General features: G+C 41.1%; 1 protein-coding gene across 1 annotated transcript in view; it reads right to left on the bottom strand.

Annotated features, from left to right (window-relative positions):
• The window catches only part of NVL (nuclear VCP like), a 70,657-nt gene extending 54,150 nt beyond the window's left edge, over window positions 1-16,507 (bottom strand). Inside the window, exons 1-12 of the mRNA XM_074949198.1 lie at window positions 16,314-16,507; window positions 14,649-14,722; window positions 12,708-12,760; window positions 12,491-12,590; window positions 10,523-10,577; window positions 9,629-9,898; window positions 6,426-6,552; window positions 6,033-6,109; window positions 5,603-5,737; window positions 3,292-3,393; window positions 1,167-1,284; window positions 289-433 (exon numbers count right to left, since the gene is read on the bottom strand). Coding sequence (XP_074805299.1) covers window positions 289-433; window positions 1,167-1,284; window positions 3,292-3,393; window positions 5,603-5,737; window positions 6,033-6,109; window positions 6,426-6,552; window positions 9,629-9,898; window positions 10,523-10,577; window positions 12,491-12,590; window positions 12,708-12,760; window positions 14,649-14,722; window positions 16,314-16,370 — 1,313 coding nt within the window. The 5' untranslated portion in view covers window positions 16,371-16,507. The remainder of the gene's footprint in view (window positions 1-288; window positions 434-1,166; window positions 1,285-3,291; window positions 3,394-5,602; window positions 5,738-6,032; window positions 6,110-6,425; window positions 6,553-9,628; window positions 9,899-10,522; window positions 10,578-12,490; window positions 12,591-12,707; window positions 12,761-14,648; window positions 14,723-16,313) is intronic.
• Window positions 16,508-16,781: the final 274 nt, after the last annotated feature.

Below are 16,781 nucleotides of genomic sequence, written 5' to 3'. Positions count from 1 at the left end.
ATATTCAACAGCAAAATACATATTGCCAACTCCAGGGTCTATTCTCTTCTTAAAGTTGCCCAGAACACTTGTTAATACAATGTTAAGAGGAGATTTATACATGCATCCACACGGAACAGCCCTGGACTGGACAGGTAGCATAGAGATATACACACTGTTACCCCTTCTCCACTTACCCATGCAGGCTGAATGGGTGCATGTGGTTATGCGTGCTATACATTTGTCCTTAACTGCCCACTAATTTGCAACAGTTTTACTAATCAGAAGCCTTGGTCTACTAAGATATACCTCTCTCTAGCTGCTTCATCAGGAATCCCTAGACAAATTTCTTGATCAAATCTTCCAGCGCGCCTCAATGCTGGGTCTAACGAGTCTGGTCTGTTAGTAGCTCCAATGACTAGGACCTGAGCAGTGGCAGCCAGATTATTCAGGTCTGAGGATGGAAGGCAATAAACAAGTACTCAGAAAAGAGCTATATCTCCCTATTGGAACATCACTGTTAATGCTACTCTTCTTAAACACATGCTGCAAGAACATATTTACTCTTGATCATAGTTGGGAAACCATTTACTGTTATGCTAAACATCCTGAAGCTGCTTCTCTTTTAACCATGAAAATTTCTAGGCATTTATCTTTATTTCCACTAGCAACATAGTTTGTGCTTTATATAACCTCAGGCATTTGAAACAACATGTATATAGCACTTTTCCAACACATATGTTTACATAGCACTGAAAGGGTTTCCAGGGTGCTGTATAAATGGATCTGTAAATAACAACCTTCAGGAATATTTTCTCTTCACACTCAAAAGAAGCCGCATTTAGGATGAAATGCGGCAACTGTTAATGGCACATAATGACACTGCAACACAGGACAGGAAGTTAATACCACGATATCCAGAAAAAGCGAAGAGTACCACACTGGATCGCGAGGGGAAATCTAATAAGGCAGAAATAAGTTATATGGAAAGGATTTTAACCAGGGAATTGGTCTTAATATCCCCAACTTCTGCAAAAATACTTTGGGATCTTCAACTACCACAACTGTTCAGAGCTCAATTTAAGTCTAATTTTAAACAAGTTAAAAGAAAATCAAAATTGGACTTCAAAAGAGGGGGGAGGTTAATTTACAAAATAAAGTATGTTAATTTCGTTGCTGAAACTGACCATCCATACAGGTTAGAAGCTGGGCGACAATTCTCCGTTCCATGTCTTTTGAGGCAACTTCTCTTTTTGGGGTGATTGCATCAATCTCGTCTATGAAAAGGATGCATGGAGCATTGGACTAGGAACAAGAACACCAGGGTAATCACTCTCGATACACATAGCATATAAGAAGTAATAATTTAAGAAAAGTGCTTCTCCCATTTCAAAGCTTAAAAGATATTACTGCAAGTGCTGTTATGTACTCTGAACAACTATCCATTCTCAAACCCCAGCACCCCTGCTCCCAAACACTGCTCTCTTCATTCTCTTAGAGAAGCCAAATACATTATGGAACTGTGCATAGGGCTGAGATCTTCAGGAAACTAAAGCATGAGATTTTTAAAAAATATATTTTATGTTGCTTTATGTCTTCTACAGACACCGCATTGTCGTGATTGTTTGTTGATTTGAAAATATTCAAGCCCAAGACAGAAGCTGAGGCATTTAAATTTTTGTTTGGCAAGAAGTCACTCATGCTGTAGAACCTGGAGCGCTAATACCATGCAACGGACAAGGGGCAGGCATGGGCAATAATGGAAACTATTTGCCAACTCAGATTACTAGAAGAATAGGATCATGTTCCAGGAGCGAAAGCAGGGAGCACATAAATCATTACAGATTTCCATACTATTTCATTTAATGAACTCCATGTTCATAAAAGGACAAAGCTAATAAAAAGTAGCAGTTACCTGGTACTTTGATTCACCAGTGTATTTAAACAGTAACTAATCCTAAAAAATGTATGCTACAGGCAAACACGGAGAGGCTTCTCCATTCAGGTCTGCCATTGCCTCCCATCTAGAAAGGCAGTTTAAAAGCACACCCCAAAGCTGTCAAGCCAGTGCAGCATGTGCGCCACCTAGCTGCTCGAGCATTATTTCTCGGAGTTTATCAGCACTTTTGGTACAGAAAGAGCATAATTTTGCTATACAGGGATTATAGTACCAGGCATATGGCACATGCTAGAATAAAAAAGTATTTTGTTCATGAGACCCAAGAGTCACTGAAAAAGCAATTTAAGATAATAAAGGTAAATGGCTAAGCTAAAAAAAAAAAACACAATTTTTTTTTTTTAAGTTGAAACATGCTTCATACAATAAATTCAACTGAAAAAGTTAATTTTGATAGCTAAGGGCCAGACCATTTTAAATGCAAAGAATATTTTAATTAAAAAAAAAAAAAGCCACTCCACATTATCCATTTCATACCATGATTTTGGTTCTTGTTTCCTTATTGTTTGTAATAATGGCTTTTTTAATTCAAAACAACAGCTCAGGTTCATATTGGGACAAACTATCATGACTCCACTATCCTTGCTTCCTCTGAATCCCATGAAGAGGATTGGTAAATATGTTTTGAGGTGTCAAAATAGTGGGGATGGTGGGGAATGGAAATGGAAAAGCAAGTATTCTCAAAAGGCAGATATGGAGGACTCTCTAGGGAATTATACAGAGATTTACGTAAAAATGATTTTTAATAAGTAGCGTATCCTCAACCCCTTCCGCTTTTCTTTGCTTCTCATGGAGAACGAGACAGAGCAAGACACTCTCATATCAGTGTTTGGTCATCACCAACCTGGGCTGGATTTCAGCCAGTAATCCAGCAGTGCTCTTGTATATTTAAGACTCTGCAGATATGGGAAGATTTAATCCTAACATTTTTCTTAGATTCCTAGATCTTTGCCTGCAATTCCCTATTTCATACTAATATCACTAATGTATCCAAATTCACAGATCTAATGAAGAGGTCAACTTCTTAAGTAACACAGAGTAGTAATTACTCCAGTATATACAAAAGCCAAGTATTTTATGTAGTGAATTGCCTAACACAGTGACTATACATCAATAATTGTACTATAATTTATATTTACACTGAAGGCTCTTTGGGGCAGGGACTGTCTTTTTGTTCTGGGTTTGTACAGCACCTAGTACAATGGGGTCCCAATCCATGACTGAGGATCCTAGGTTCTACAGTAATACAAATAATTCAATCTTCATTTCAAATTGCAGCAGCAGAAAAGGACCATTAAAAGGTTTTATGAAGAGAAAGGATCAAGCAATTTATTTGCTCAGCTCCCTGGCCTCACCACAGCTTGTTCAAACAACTCTCTCAGCTTCTGTTCAGATTCCCCAGAGACTCCCGATACAATTTCAGTAGCGGCTACTTTGAGCATCGGCAGTTCAAGTTCCTAAAATAAATGTAAAGAACATGGTTATGAAATCTCTAAACTTCAAAAACATTTCCTCTTAGCAGGATTTTCTTTGACTAGGTCCCCTAGAACCAGTATTTATACAATTTATGTTATCGTAATACCTTACACTTTTAAGGAGCCTTTCAAGAGAAGTTTTTGAAGTGCTTTAGAAACCCCATGCAACACCCCTATATCTAAATGATCGGAGGCACTTAACCAAATGAACAGAGCTGGGAACAGAATCCAGGTCTCCTGGCTCCCGCTTTAACAGCTTAATAGCATTGCCACTGATTACAAAACACTTAGATCAGACATCAGTGTATAGACTATGAGGAATTTCAGTGACAAACTAACAGAGGGCTTGTCAACATGAACATTTAGTTCATGGCAAACTTGAGAGTAATCTACCCCACACTAGCTTGCTGAGCACTAAATGTCCATGTGCACCCTAACAGTTCCTTAGTGTGCTTTGAAATGGGAGTACATCAAAGCACACAAAGAACGGATAGTGTGCATCAGCAGGGTCCACACCAACACTTAGTGCACGGCAGACAAGCATGTGGTAGATTTACACCCCAGCTTGCAGTGAAGTACATGTTTGTGTTGGCTAAAAATACCGAAGATTTAATTCCAAAAGAGTCTATCAACTTTACACAATAAAAGCCTGCAAGTTTTCATTTTGAAAAAAGCGGTGCTCCAACAGCTCATAATTTATGTATAATTTCCAAACTATATAACCTACGGCCATTTAAGTGAATACAGCAATAAAAAACAAAAAAGAGATACTGTATTGACAAGCCTGGCAATAAAAGTCCTCCATTTACCCCCAGAACAGGCAAAAAGACAGTGATAGTGCAACTGCTCCATAGTGCCATAAGCTGTCTCTACCCTGAATTGCAGGTACCCTCTACAAGTAGAAAGTAGTTTATTCTCAGTAATAAAATGCAGTAACAATCCCTGACCTCTCTGATGACACCAGCTATAAGAGGGGTGGGAAAAGTACAGCCCGCGGGCCGTGTCCAGCCCATCAGATCTTTTAATCTGGCCCTTGAGCTCCTGCCAGGGAGTGGGGTTGGCGGCTTGCTCTGCTCCATGCATGCTGTGGCTCCGCACGGCTCCCAGAAGCAGTGGCATGTCCTCCCTCCAGCTCCTACCCATAGAGGCAGCTAGGGGGCTCCGCACACTGCCCCTGCCCCAAGTGCAGCTCCCATGGGCTGGGAACTGCGGCCAATGGGAGCTGCAGGGGCAGCGCCTGCAGACGGGGCAGCACGCAGAGCTGCCTGACCACGCCTACGCGCAGGAGCCTGAGGGGGGACATGCCGCTGCTTCCAGGAGCTGCTTGAGGTAAGCGCCGCCAGGAGCCTGCACCCGACATCCTCCCAAGCCCCAACCCCCTGCCCCAGGCCTGATCCTCCCTCCCACCCTCCGAACCCCTCGGTCTCAGCCCGGAGCACCCTCCTGCACCCGAAACCCCTCATCCCCAGCCCAGAGCCCGCCCCCTCCAGCTGGAGCCCTCCCCCCATCAGCTCAGCCTCCTGCCCCAGCCCAGAGCTCCCTCCCGCACCCTGAACTCCTCATTTCTGGACCTAGCCCAGAGCCCTCATCCCCACCCTAACTCCCAATTTCATGAGCATTCATGGCCCGCTATACAATTTCCATACCCAGATGGACCAAAAAGTTTGCCCATCCCTGAGCTATAAGGATGCCACTTGTAGAGGTGGCTGTTTGATGAGGACAGACCATCACCTTATCTGACAAAGGCCCAACAGTTGTTGTATGGCAACTTCCAAGTTTAATGTCATAGGATTATCTCCCCATGGAGTCAGCCATGTCACATCCCAAAACAGATTTCACCTCCTTTTTTAAAATATCCAGGCTGAAAACTTTTCTACTGTAAACAGATCAAACTGTAATGTAATATATGGCTTGTTGAAAGTCCATTCCTTGTGAGTGCTTTCAAGAAGAAACTGAGCTTTTACTACAATATTTTCCCCTGCATGAGAATCTATCAAGGAATAATTCTGATTCAGATTGCAGTTCTGTTATTTAAATTCTAATGGATGTTTATTTTGAGACGAGATGGGAAGAGGCAAGAGAGACAAAAGCAAAGAGGAGAACGTTCTAGTCTATCTGCCCTCTCTCTATCTTAAGTCTGATTAAAAGAGCAGACAGGAGGAAGGGAAAGCACATATTAGGGCAGTCTCACCCCAGCAATTGCCTGCGCTAGTAATGTCTTTCCACACCCTGGTGGTCCATGTAAAAGAAATCCTCGAGGTGGGACCACACCTAAGTGATTGTATACTTCAGGGTGACGCATGTGTATCAGCATCTTGCACACCTCCTGTTAGAAAAAAGATAAAAATAGAGTAGACAGAAGAAAATAATGTAAACACTAAAATGCATAGAAGGATAACTTCTGTCTCACTTATTTCAGTGACTGATATTAGGGAGGTAAGTTCGGGTTAAGATCTATAGCTAGTCTTGCTGCCCTCATCAATCATTGCCAATGATTTGCTGAGTTGCTATGCAAATCAGTCCTGCTTCGGCTCCAGTTCCCTCATTTTGTATATATGTAGTTTTATTCACTGGGTTCTTTATCCCGTAAGTAACCTAGCAACGGTTTAATTAAAACTAACCTTCAGAGTTTCATCACTGCCTCCCACATCGTCAAATTTCACTAAAGGGAACTGCAGCTCTGGTCCTTTAGTTTTAACTGCAGGAAGAAAAAGGAAGGGAATAAATGAAGTCATTAGAATTTGGACACAGCAGAAGCCAGTGGCTGCAAACCCCAACAAGACAGACACCGATCTGAACACTTGGATAAAAGATTATATAGAACAAATTATTTCTTATGCAACAATCACAGGACTGGACTATTTTCTAGCACAACATGAAGGATGAATGTCTTCCTGAAAGGCTCCAGCCGAAAAGTCAACATTTCAGAAGCGCAGCATCTCTCTGATTCTAAATGCTACAGCTGCCAACAACCAACATACCCGAAAAGCCACTTCAGAAATAGTAGCTCTCACCTTTCTGCTTACGCAAAACAGATTCTATTTCTTCATCTACATCTTGAGATTCCTCTTTCCTTCTTTTTCGTCTCTTACTCTTTGTCTTCTTTCCTTCACTCTCCAAAAAAGAAAGGTCTTTTGATTTCTAGAGCATAAAAAACACAGAATGATATGACTGAGTCTTCAAATATTTAGTACATAAGTGACTGAGCTTTTCTACAGACACTTGAAAGAGCAGAACAAACAAAATCTGAAGACACATATGGTGTTTTATGCATAGATATTATGAGAATGGTAAGAGACAAGGTATGATCAATCCTTTCTGTATCTAAATCATTTTATGACTTGGTTTTTACTAAGGATTGTTTACAGTGATCTGTCTTTTCTTTTTTTGGCACGAAAGTTCCAGAAAAAATGTGTATACATAAGCTAGGAAAAGAATAAAAATCTGATTTAAATTAGGACTCATCTACACAGGAACTTTATTCCGGAATAAGGTAGGCTGCAAATTTAAAGCACAATAGTGATTCCAATATAACTCTCTGTGTGGACACCCTTCTTCTTGAATAAGGGCATCCATGTGAGTTACTATTCTGAAATAGATATTCCAGTATAGTTTATTCTGCAGTAGCTATTCTGGACAGTTTTCTCATGCAGACAAGCCCTGAATTCCATAATTACTGTAAAGTAACAAACACTGTCTCTAATATAGCTCTGTGTGTGTATATATAATAAACATAAACCACCTCCATTAGAAACAATGTTAATTACCAGTAACACACTATGTTTGTACAGCACTTTGCGCAGTGGGATCCTGGTTCATAAGTAGGGCTTCTAGGTGCTGTGGTCATACACATACTAATCACCACCAATATTATAGTGAATATTGTGCAAATATCGCTGTATATGCAAAAAAAATACAAATGAGAGAATGGACAGATGAGATTGAGCGTCTTGTTAACTATGTGTTTTGTTTTCAACACAATTTGGTGGACATTTTATTCCACAATGATCCCCCTGCTACCCCATCTCCCCTTGTAGGGGTAAACACTGCTACTAGGGCTAAAATGACAACCTTCCACATCCACCATCAGCGTTATGTAAGTCAGCCAGCACAGTGGTGAGTGAATAGGACGATATGCCTTGTCCACTACAGAAGAAAAACATCAACTCCACAACATGCCTTTTATCCACTGGAGAAGGACAAAGAGGTCCTGGGTGTCTCTTAATCCCAAAACTCCTGTATATTCCCAAGAAGAAAATCCCCTGGTTCTATTTTTGAACACTTTCTATTCTTAAAAACTTGCTCTGGGGTCGCAGTGTCACCATAAGGATATTTTTAGATACACTGAGAACACATTGCCTTAAAGGGTCAATGTAATCACATTTCTGCCTGAAAGCATTTTGCTGACTTTTGTTAAAGAACACCTAAAATTACTATAACTGAAAGAAAGACATCAAAGAAATTTATTTCTTTTCAGCTTGTTTACTTTGTACATTGTGGACCTAAGGGCCTCTTTATGTCAACTGACAAAGGGCCTACTCAACACACGTGTCATAATATTTAGCCAAACAGTGGCTTGTCAGGTATTATATAATATCTAGTAACGCTGTCGTGAATATTGAGAGATGTATGGAAGGACTGTATATAGAGTTATGTATATGTGCTAGAAATATGCTCTTCAAATAAGTTTTGGAGGCATGCGGATTTCAACAAAGGAATGTAGATTTCCCTGTCTGCATGGTTCAAGCTAACAGGCTGATAGAAAAACAGCTGATTACAAACAAAGGACAATTAAAGTACATTTGCACCTGAGTTAAACAAAGTGATCGAGCCAACTGAGAAAACAAATTGATCAGAGGATGAAGGGACTTAGTGCCTGTACCCCAAAGAATTAGCAGTAGGGGAGAGGAGCTTTGTCTGGGTTTACTTTTCAAGGGATTCATTTAAAAAGTATTCTGTATTATAAAAGGGAAGAATAGGGAAAAAGGATCAGCATCCTCTGATTCTGTGAATAGTGGATCCACCTACCTGAGGGGCTGGAGACACTGATAGCTTGATGTAAGTGAGAAAGCTGTTTAAGCAATGACTGCAGTTTGCTAAAGTTAAGTTTGGTCACTAGAAAGAAGGTTGGGGTTTTTTATTTGTAACCAGACCTGTCTTTCTCTTTCTCAGTATCACTTAAATCTATGTTCCTTATCAATAAACTTATGCTTAGTTTTACTATAACCCATATCAGTGCTGTGTATTAAAGTCAGCTAGACTAACAAGCTGGCGTGTACCCTATCACTTTGGAGGAAGCGAACTTGGTAATTTCTGTGACTGTCCAGTGATAGGTGCTGGATACTACAAAGAGATGTCTCTGGGGAACTCAGGAACTGGGGTTCACTGAACGTTACCTACCTGGCAGAACCTCAAGGAGTTTGCTGGTGAGGTGGACAGAAGGGTGTGGCAAGGAGCTGTTGCACAGGTTAAGCTCCAGCAAAACTTACCTCTCTGCCTCAGCAAGGGAAACACCCAGTGGCTTATGGTTCTGGACAGCATTTTGCACTGTTTCCCCTGTCTGTCAGTTTCCCCTGTTTGTGTGGGACTTTCACACAGCAACAGGAGAAGCCATTAAAAAAAAAAAAAGAAAATGTGATTGTAAAACCACAAAAATGGGCAGGGTAACTTGGTCATGTGTGGTTCCTGAAACTATTTTTGACTAATTTTTTTTCCCAGTCTTTTAATCTTGAGTATCTCAAACATAAAGAAGGCGTCTTTAAAAAAAAAAAAAAAAAAAAAAAAAAAAAGAGTTTGATACAGTACAAATTTGTCTTGCATAAGAACATATAATCTAGTGTTGTTTGCACCAGAACATTTTTGGCAGCTAAAATACTTATTGAAAAAAGATGGCATCAAGCAACTAAGCCAGTCTTTCATCGTAACATCTTACATTTACAGAACGCTTCACAAAAGTTAAAATCCACACACTGCTTCATCCACCAATGCAGCAACCTCTGTTGAAACACTGTAGGTGTAATTAAAAAAAAAACAGGTTTGCATTGCCCATTAAAGGCTCAAACTTGTTTTTGTATATAATGTGCATCTTGGAGGCACGAGGAAGAACAAGTCTGTTCTTCATACTGTAGTTCAAAGTATTGTCGCATAAGGTAAGAAATGTACTAAGCCCCAGTGTATATGCCTCATTAAGTGGTATCATATTTAAAAGAGAAGCTACCTCAGAAATTTGTTTCCTTTCCTCTTCTTCCTCACACAGGTCAATTGAGAAGTTGTCTTCTTTTCTACCTGGGGTTTTATCAATAAACCATCCACCTTCAGAGATCCTAGTATCAAGTGGGGTGCCAGATGGAAGAGCACTTGTTCTGGGTACTGTCACTGGTGCAGGGATACTGGTTTCTGTTGGCTCATTCTTCGGAGTTGCTGGAAGAGAATCAGGATCTCCTTTCCGGTATAAGGTCAGCAGAGAGCTGTTCAAGTGATTTGTGGACTGCAAAGTTTATGTATTTAAAAAGAAAATTAAAAACAAAAACAATTGCTTGCAGATCTCTCTCTTAGGAAGCAAACAGCCATAGTGCGATTCTAGAGTCTCTACTCTGCCCTCTCCCCCCGCCTTTGCTATGTTCCCCTTTTTCAAAAATGGCCCCTAGCCACAGTCCTGCCTCATTCTTCCTCAGGAAATAATCTTTTTGACTCTACAAGGTCTCCAGTTGGGGACTGCTGGTTGACGTGTTCATTCTGACAAGCCACCTGAGATTTGTCAGAATGAGGGCATCAGCCAAGCCATTAGCAGTTTGGCAACCGAGGAGCAGCATGGCCAGCCAGAATGGAGGGGGCATAGCTGGTCAGAGATACTGTGGCTGGTACAACTTCTAGGATGCTGACTTTTAAAAACACCACTAGCACTGGAACCTATATTTTTTAAAAACAAGTCTCACCATAAAGAATTATATGAATTCTAAACCAAAGTTTGGGCCTTTACCAGATGGTATACACACAGCTCTGTTTTAAAACTCTTGTATATTTTAAGTAAAGAGCACAGATATATTTCATATGTGCACTGCTGTGTTCATTTCAATTGCATTATACCATACAGAGTGAAATATGGACTTACTAGATGTTCTGAGTAATCATCATCATCTGAGTCGTCTGTGTAGCTTTCCACATCCCTTTAGCACAAAAGTAAGGAGGCAGAAATTATGTGTTCAACATACCATAACAGCACAATGAAACATCTGCACAACTAATAGAAGAAATATTTTTCCCCTAGGAAGATGCTAGGCTCTCCGTGCTAGGACTAGAATACTACTGTGTGTGGGATAGAGATAGCAAACTCTTCTGATGGCCCTCTCCCCCATCTAAGTCTGCTTGTGGAAGGGGGAAAACCTTCCCTCCTCAGTGCTTCCACCACCAGCTGGGCTCTCTATAGTAGATGAAGTCTGATTTCAGGACTACCAGAATCACTGCAAAGCCTGCTGGAACAGCTCACTCAGTTTGTGTGGCTGGAGGTCTTTGAGGAACTAAAGCTGTATTTATTGTAAAATACTGGGGCTAGAATTCAAACCAAAGATAAAAAGGTTGGAATCATGAGCAGAATACCTCAAGGGGACAAGGAGGAGAGGGGTTTTTGTAATTTTAACAAATAAATATATATTCTCTATTATTAGCCTTCTTTTGACTAATAGGTAACAAATTAACTGCTGAATTTGTCTTCATTAAAAAAATATTTTAAAAAACTTCAGTAACACACCTCAGTACGTATTTACAGCAACTGAGAGAAGACATGAAATATTCATGTTTGTGTGGCAGTAATAAGGCTTAAGCAGGCTGTAGCCTCTAGAAGGTACATGATCACACTCAGAACAGCTAATGCCAGCGTCAATCCATTCATTCAAGAACAGCAATACACATACACATTGTGGGAAGTCAGACAGATTATATGGTTACTATAAAATTAAAAATTACTATAAAATTAAAAAGTTTCTCTGACTTCTTTAGCCATACGCAAACACTTGATTGAATTTGTCCAAAAGCTATACTCTAGGCTCCTCTTGATGAGTCCAGATCTGAATGAACCCAAATTATCCCTGTGCTGTTAACCATAGAAATTAGAATGGCAAAACAGCAGTCATTGTATCTCTCCCTGCCAATGCTTGTCCTCTGGACTGTCATTACAGATATCTGCTCGCACAGGAAAATGTTAATATTTAGTAGGTTTAATAAAAAGCCAACAGACTCTTGTTTTTAAAGTGGTAAAAGGTTTGATTACTGAAATTCAGAAGATCTGGGTATTTTGTACTGAATTCAACATACCCTGTCTTAAAAACACTGATACGAATGGCTATTACTGTCACTCTAACTGAGAGAGAGAAAATATTTTAGCACTAATAAAAAGGGAGGCATATTTTCGGATACTTAATGCAAAGTAATCTCTACCACATTTAAGGAGGTAAAATGTTCTAGTGGACTGTGCACAGGATTGGGAGCCAGGAAATCCAAATTCTAATCTCACCTCTAACACTAACTGGTTGCGTGCCCTTGGAAAATTCACTGAAACTCTCCATCTCAGTTTTCCCATGTCTAAAATAGTGATAACACCTGTGTGACAAAGAGGAGTAGTAAGGATTTAACAGACAGGCCCCAATCCTATAAACTGCCCTATCCAGGAGGAAGGTGAATCCTTCTACCCACGAGGATCCCTTTGATTTGGGAGTCTGTAGCCTTGTCTTCACCCCCCCGCCCCCTGCACACACACAAAGTGTTCTTAAATTAATTAACTTGAGTTAATCCGGGTGAAAAGGTAGTTTTAGTTTTTATGTGAGTTAGTAGGTTGAGTTCAAGTCTATGGGCCTGGTTCACTAGAATGTACCTTGAGTTAAGAACTCCCCCCGGCCCTTTTTATTTTTTTTCCCAGCAAAGACCAGGCTTAGGAGGGTACAAGGGCCCGCCTGTGTGGAACTGCTTGCAGGATCAGGGCCTTCATAGTAATATAAAGTTTTTTAAAGATACAAAGCACCGTGAAAATGTTAAGTACTGACATCGTTGTTACAGTAGTCTTAAGGCAACAAGTTTTTCCACTTACTCATTCTCTTCTCGTCTGTGTCTTGCTCTTTTTGCCACATGTTCATTCTCTAAAGCTGTTAAATCTTCAAATTCTCTCTCATTACTGATTATACCAAACACTGAAAAAAACCCAGAACAACATAGATGGCAGCAAGTGCTCAACAACAGTGTAGTCCTTAATTCAGAGAGCTTCTTACAGCTTCTTGGTATTTCAGTCATGATATTAACAGACTTACCTTTCTCAACCTGAATTCGAAAGGCATTTCTTTTTCTTCGTCCATATTCTGCACTGAAAAACAATTGTATAGGTTAGGATCTCACTGATGCCTTCTTTCATGTATTGTCATTCTCAATGTAGATACAAGTTTCTAAAGTGACACAATACACAATCTTTTACACAAGTACACCCTGGAACCAGTTATGTGGAAGAGTGACTTTGGTTCGAGCTATTCCAGGCTTTTAAAAAAGATTAGGTGTAACTCAAATGGCATCATACTAAACTCGATTTCTGGTATAAAAGGTACAAAGTGAATCACAGTGGTCTCTAGCTAGTAGCCTTCAGAAGGACATTTAGTGGATATTATGACCAGCATCATCAGCTGGATATGTAGAGCAGTGAGTGGCAATATAAAAGAAGAGACAGCCAAGAGGATTTTCATTCATAATAGGCTTGTTTGTTTTAAACCACACATACAGAGCTAGGGACTGGACAAAGATGGGTCCTTCAGCCATAGTATTATTTTTCCTTTCAGGCATGATAATGAAAAATTCAGCCCCTTTCATCATTAGCAATGAATGTGCTCTCCCAACTTCATGATCAAATGGCTGAGTTCCCTTCCACTAACAGACCATAAATTAAACATCCTCCCAATAAAGAGGCTACAAACACGGACAAAGCATCCTCCTTGCCCTCCTTCAAATTCTGCCTTAAAATTCTTTTTGCTGTGGTGCATAAAAAAAAAAAAAAAAAAAACTTAGAAAAGTTAGGCAAATGATAGATTAACACCAGTACTGTCTCATTGTTTCCTTGTGCTCCCTGTCTGTCTCAACTTGCTGTCTCTTGTCAATCTTCAATGGTCAGCTTTTTAGTGCAAGAACTATCCTTCTGTTATGTGTTCGTACAGCACCTGGCACAATGGCTCGTAGTCAGTGACTGATACGTGCCAACAATATGGTGCAATTGCAAAAAAGGCAAATATCCTTTCAGAGTGTATTAACAGGAGTGTTGTACACAGGTACAACATAGCAAGTGTGAACAATCGGGATGGAGAGGTGGGGGATAATAGGATCCTACATAAGACAAAGCCCCTAATATCAGGATGGTCCTGATAATATCGGGACGTCTGGTCACCCTAGTTGTACATAAGCCTCTAGAAGTAATTGTTCTGCTCTACTAGACACTGGTGAGGCCTCAGGTTGAATACTGTGTTCGGTTATGGGCACCATACTTTCATAAAGATTGGAGAGAGTCCAGAGGAAAGCAATAAAAGTGATGATAGGTCTAGAAAACATAACCTATGAGGAAAGGTTAAAAAAATGGGCACATATACGTTCAAGAAAAGACAACTTATCAGGTACTCCCTCATCCTTCAAATATATTAAGGGCTGTTTTAAAGAAGATGGTGATAAATTGTTCTCCATGGCCATTGAAGGTATCAGGACAAGACAAACTGTTTAATCTGCAGCAAGGGAGATTTAGAGTAGATATAAGAAAGATATTTCTAACTATAAGGATAGTTAAGTACTGGAATAGGTTACCAAGGGATGTTATAGAATCCTGCCAATGGAGTATTTTAAGAACAGGTTAGACAAGCAACTGTCAGGGATGATCTAGGTATACTTGGTCCTGCCTCAGTACAAGATGGACTAGAGGACCACTCAAGGTCTCTTGTGCCCTACATTTCTATAATTCTCTGTGCTACTGCAATATAAGTAAGTTACTAGATATGTCAGCCAAACAGAATCTTGCAGTGAAAACAATTTATTTTGATTGTACTTCTTCCTTGATCAGTGATGTACTAAGCAACTTTCAATCCCAGTTTATAATAAGGGTAATTCAGAACTGTCATGAGAAATAAATTTACATTTTTACAAACAGATATGCAAATACATATTACTATTTCTATTGTTTATTTAAAAAAACAAAACAGAATGCAAGGATTAAGTTTTTTGCTCACCTGTAAGTTTTCTGTAAATCAGCTGCTAAAATTCCAATGTCCACATATCGGCCACATTTATTACTGCTTAGGTACTGAAATGCGGAGTTTATAGAAATGAACAAAATCGTAGACTTTTGCTGAAGTTATTGACCTTCACAAGTTATCATAAAAGAGAAAATTTAAACTGAAAAATCTAAACAGTTTGAATTTGTTTTGCACAAAGTTATCAGATTGCTAAATAATTTGACAGGAAACTATTAACTATTTTAAAAAAACAGGAGCACTTGTGGCACCTTGGAGACTAACAAATTTATTAGAGCATAAGCTTTTGTGGATTCTATGCATCCGATGAAGTGGGCTGTAGCACACGAAAGCTTATGTTCTAATAAATTTGTTAGTCTCTAAGGTGCCACAAGTACTCCTGTTCTTTTTGCAGATACAGACTAACACGGCTGCTACTCTGAAACCTGTTATTAACTATTTACACAGCCAACTGGCCACATTTACTGGGAAAAGTAGTACATTATATTTGGAGGCCAAACTAACTATTGTCATTAATTGGGGCAACTCCATAGACTTCAATCAACAGAACAGTGATACTCAGATTGGCTAATAATTAAATCACACATATGTGCTGCAAAGAGCTGCAGGAGACACATTACGAAGCACAGTTTAAGTCATTAAACAATCAGGATGCTTTTACTATCTTACAAACCAATTAAGTTATGAACTTGCACTAAGTTATTAACTTACTTCCTGTGAAACTAAAAACTAAATATGTCCCCCCTCCTATTGTTTAAATATGATTAGTACTATAGTAAATGAAACAATACATTCACACTTCTGTGGCTCTTTTCAGTAATGATAGCTAATTTGGCTGCTGAAGCTAGGTCTGAGTATCACTGCAACTGCAATAAAGGAAAGATGGTCCTGCAGCCAAGGCATTGAACTTGGAAATGGAAATCATGGGTTCTATTTCTGCCTCTATTAAACTTTCTGTGCAACCTCATTTCTGTGTGTCTCAGTTCCCACTCTGTAAGTGGCAGATCATAATTTAACACCTAATAGGGGTGTTGTGAAGATAAATTCAACTTTGCAAGGCCCTTAGGGGGATGCCACAGAAAGTATGTGACTCAAATTCTATAGCATTACACCAGCTTTTATACGCGACTTTTAGTCTGGCCTATTTTCACAATAATCACACCCTCACATGGACCACCACCAACAACTCCAAAGGACTTGAGTGAAACCACTGCTCCCCCTCCCCCAAATCAATAGCTGCCTAGCTGTCTCGGGTTTTCTAAAGGCACCCATTACTGTGGGATCGCAGCTCCCTCTCACGGGGGGGGGGGGGGTGCCCAGCTGGTGTAGCCCCAGGAACAAGGTGACAACTTGCATGGAGCCCACGGACCGCGCCCAGCGTGTTTTACAGACACACACGGCGCGTGGCGCTGGGATTGGCCCCGACAAATGACACAGCCGCTCCCCGGCCCCAGACCTAGGGCCCGCGGAGAGCCGGGTCTGTCGCGCGGAGCGGCGGCGGGCAGCCCCTGCTTTGCGCTCAAGGCAACCCCTCAACCGCCCTGGAAGAGCGCGCGAGGGAACCGCGGGGGAGGGGCGCGCGTGACTTGGCTTCCCGGGGCCGGGGACCGGCAGGAGCAAGCGGGGGGAGGGAATCCGCACCTGCTTGATTCGCTGCTTCAGGCGAGGGTCCGCAAAACTCCCCGCGCGGCCCCGCATGGCCCAGCGCCTCCGGCAGCTCTCGCCAAGCGAACCGAGGCTGCCCGGGCCGCGCGCCGCCTAAACCCGGCGGACGCGCCGCCAGAACAAGAGCAACCCAGAGAGCCACTCTCAAATTCTGTGCAGGCACCCGTCTAGCCACCTAAACCTCCGACCGAAGGCCCCAGTCAAAATACCCCAACTTTATTGGCACTCCTGGTATTACGAACAAGAGCTGTTCTGGGCTAGGGATCCCCTACGGTGCGTTTGCTGCATAGCAGGCGCCCCCGTCCCAAGACCCTCGGCTGCCTGGGGCTTTCCCACCATTCTGCCTTTGGGGCTGAAGATTCCTGCCTGTGGTCTGAGCCAACCCAAATTCCTTCAGGCATTTTGCATTTATACCGTTTCGCTTCGGCGTAGGAAAGCCCTGTC

This window comes from Natator depressus, chromosome 3 (assembly GCF_965152275.1).
Source record: "Natator depressus isolate rNatDep1 chromosome 3, rNatDep2.hap1, whole genome shotgun sequence".
In the NCBI taxonomy this organism is placed as follows: domain Eukaryota; kingdom Metazoa; phylum Chordata; order Testudines; family Cheloniidae; genus Natator; species Natator depressus.
The sequence above is the reverse complement of the archived record's forward strand: the minus strand, read 5'-3'. Positions and strand labels throughout refer to the sequence as shown.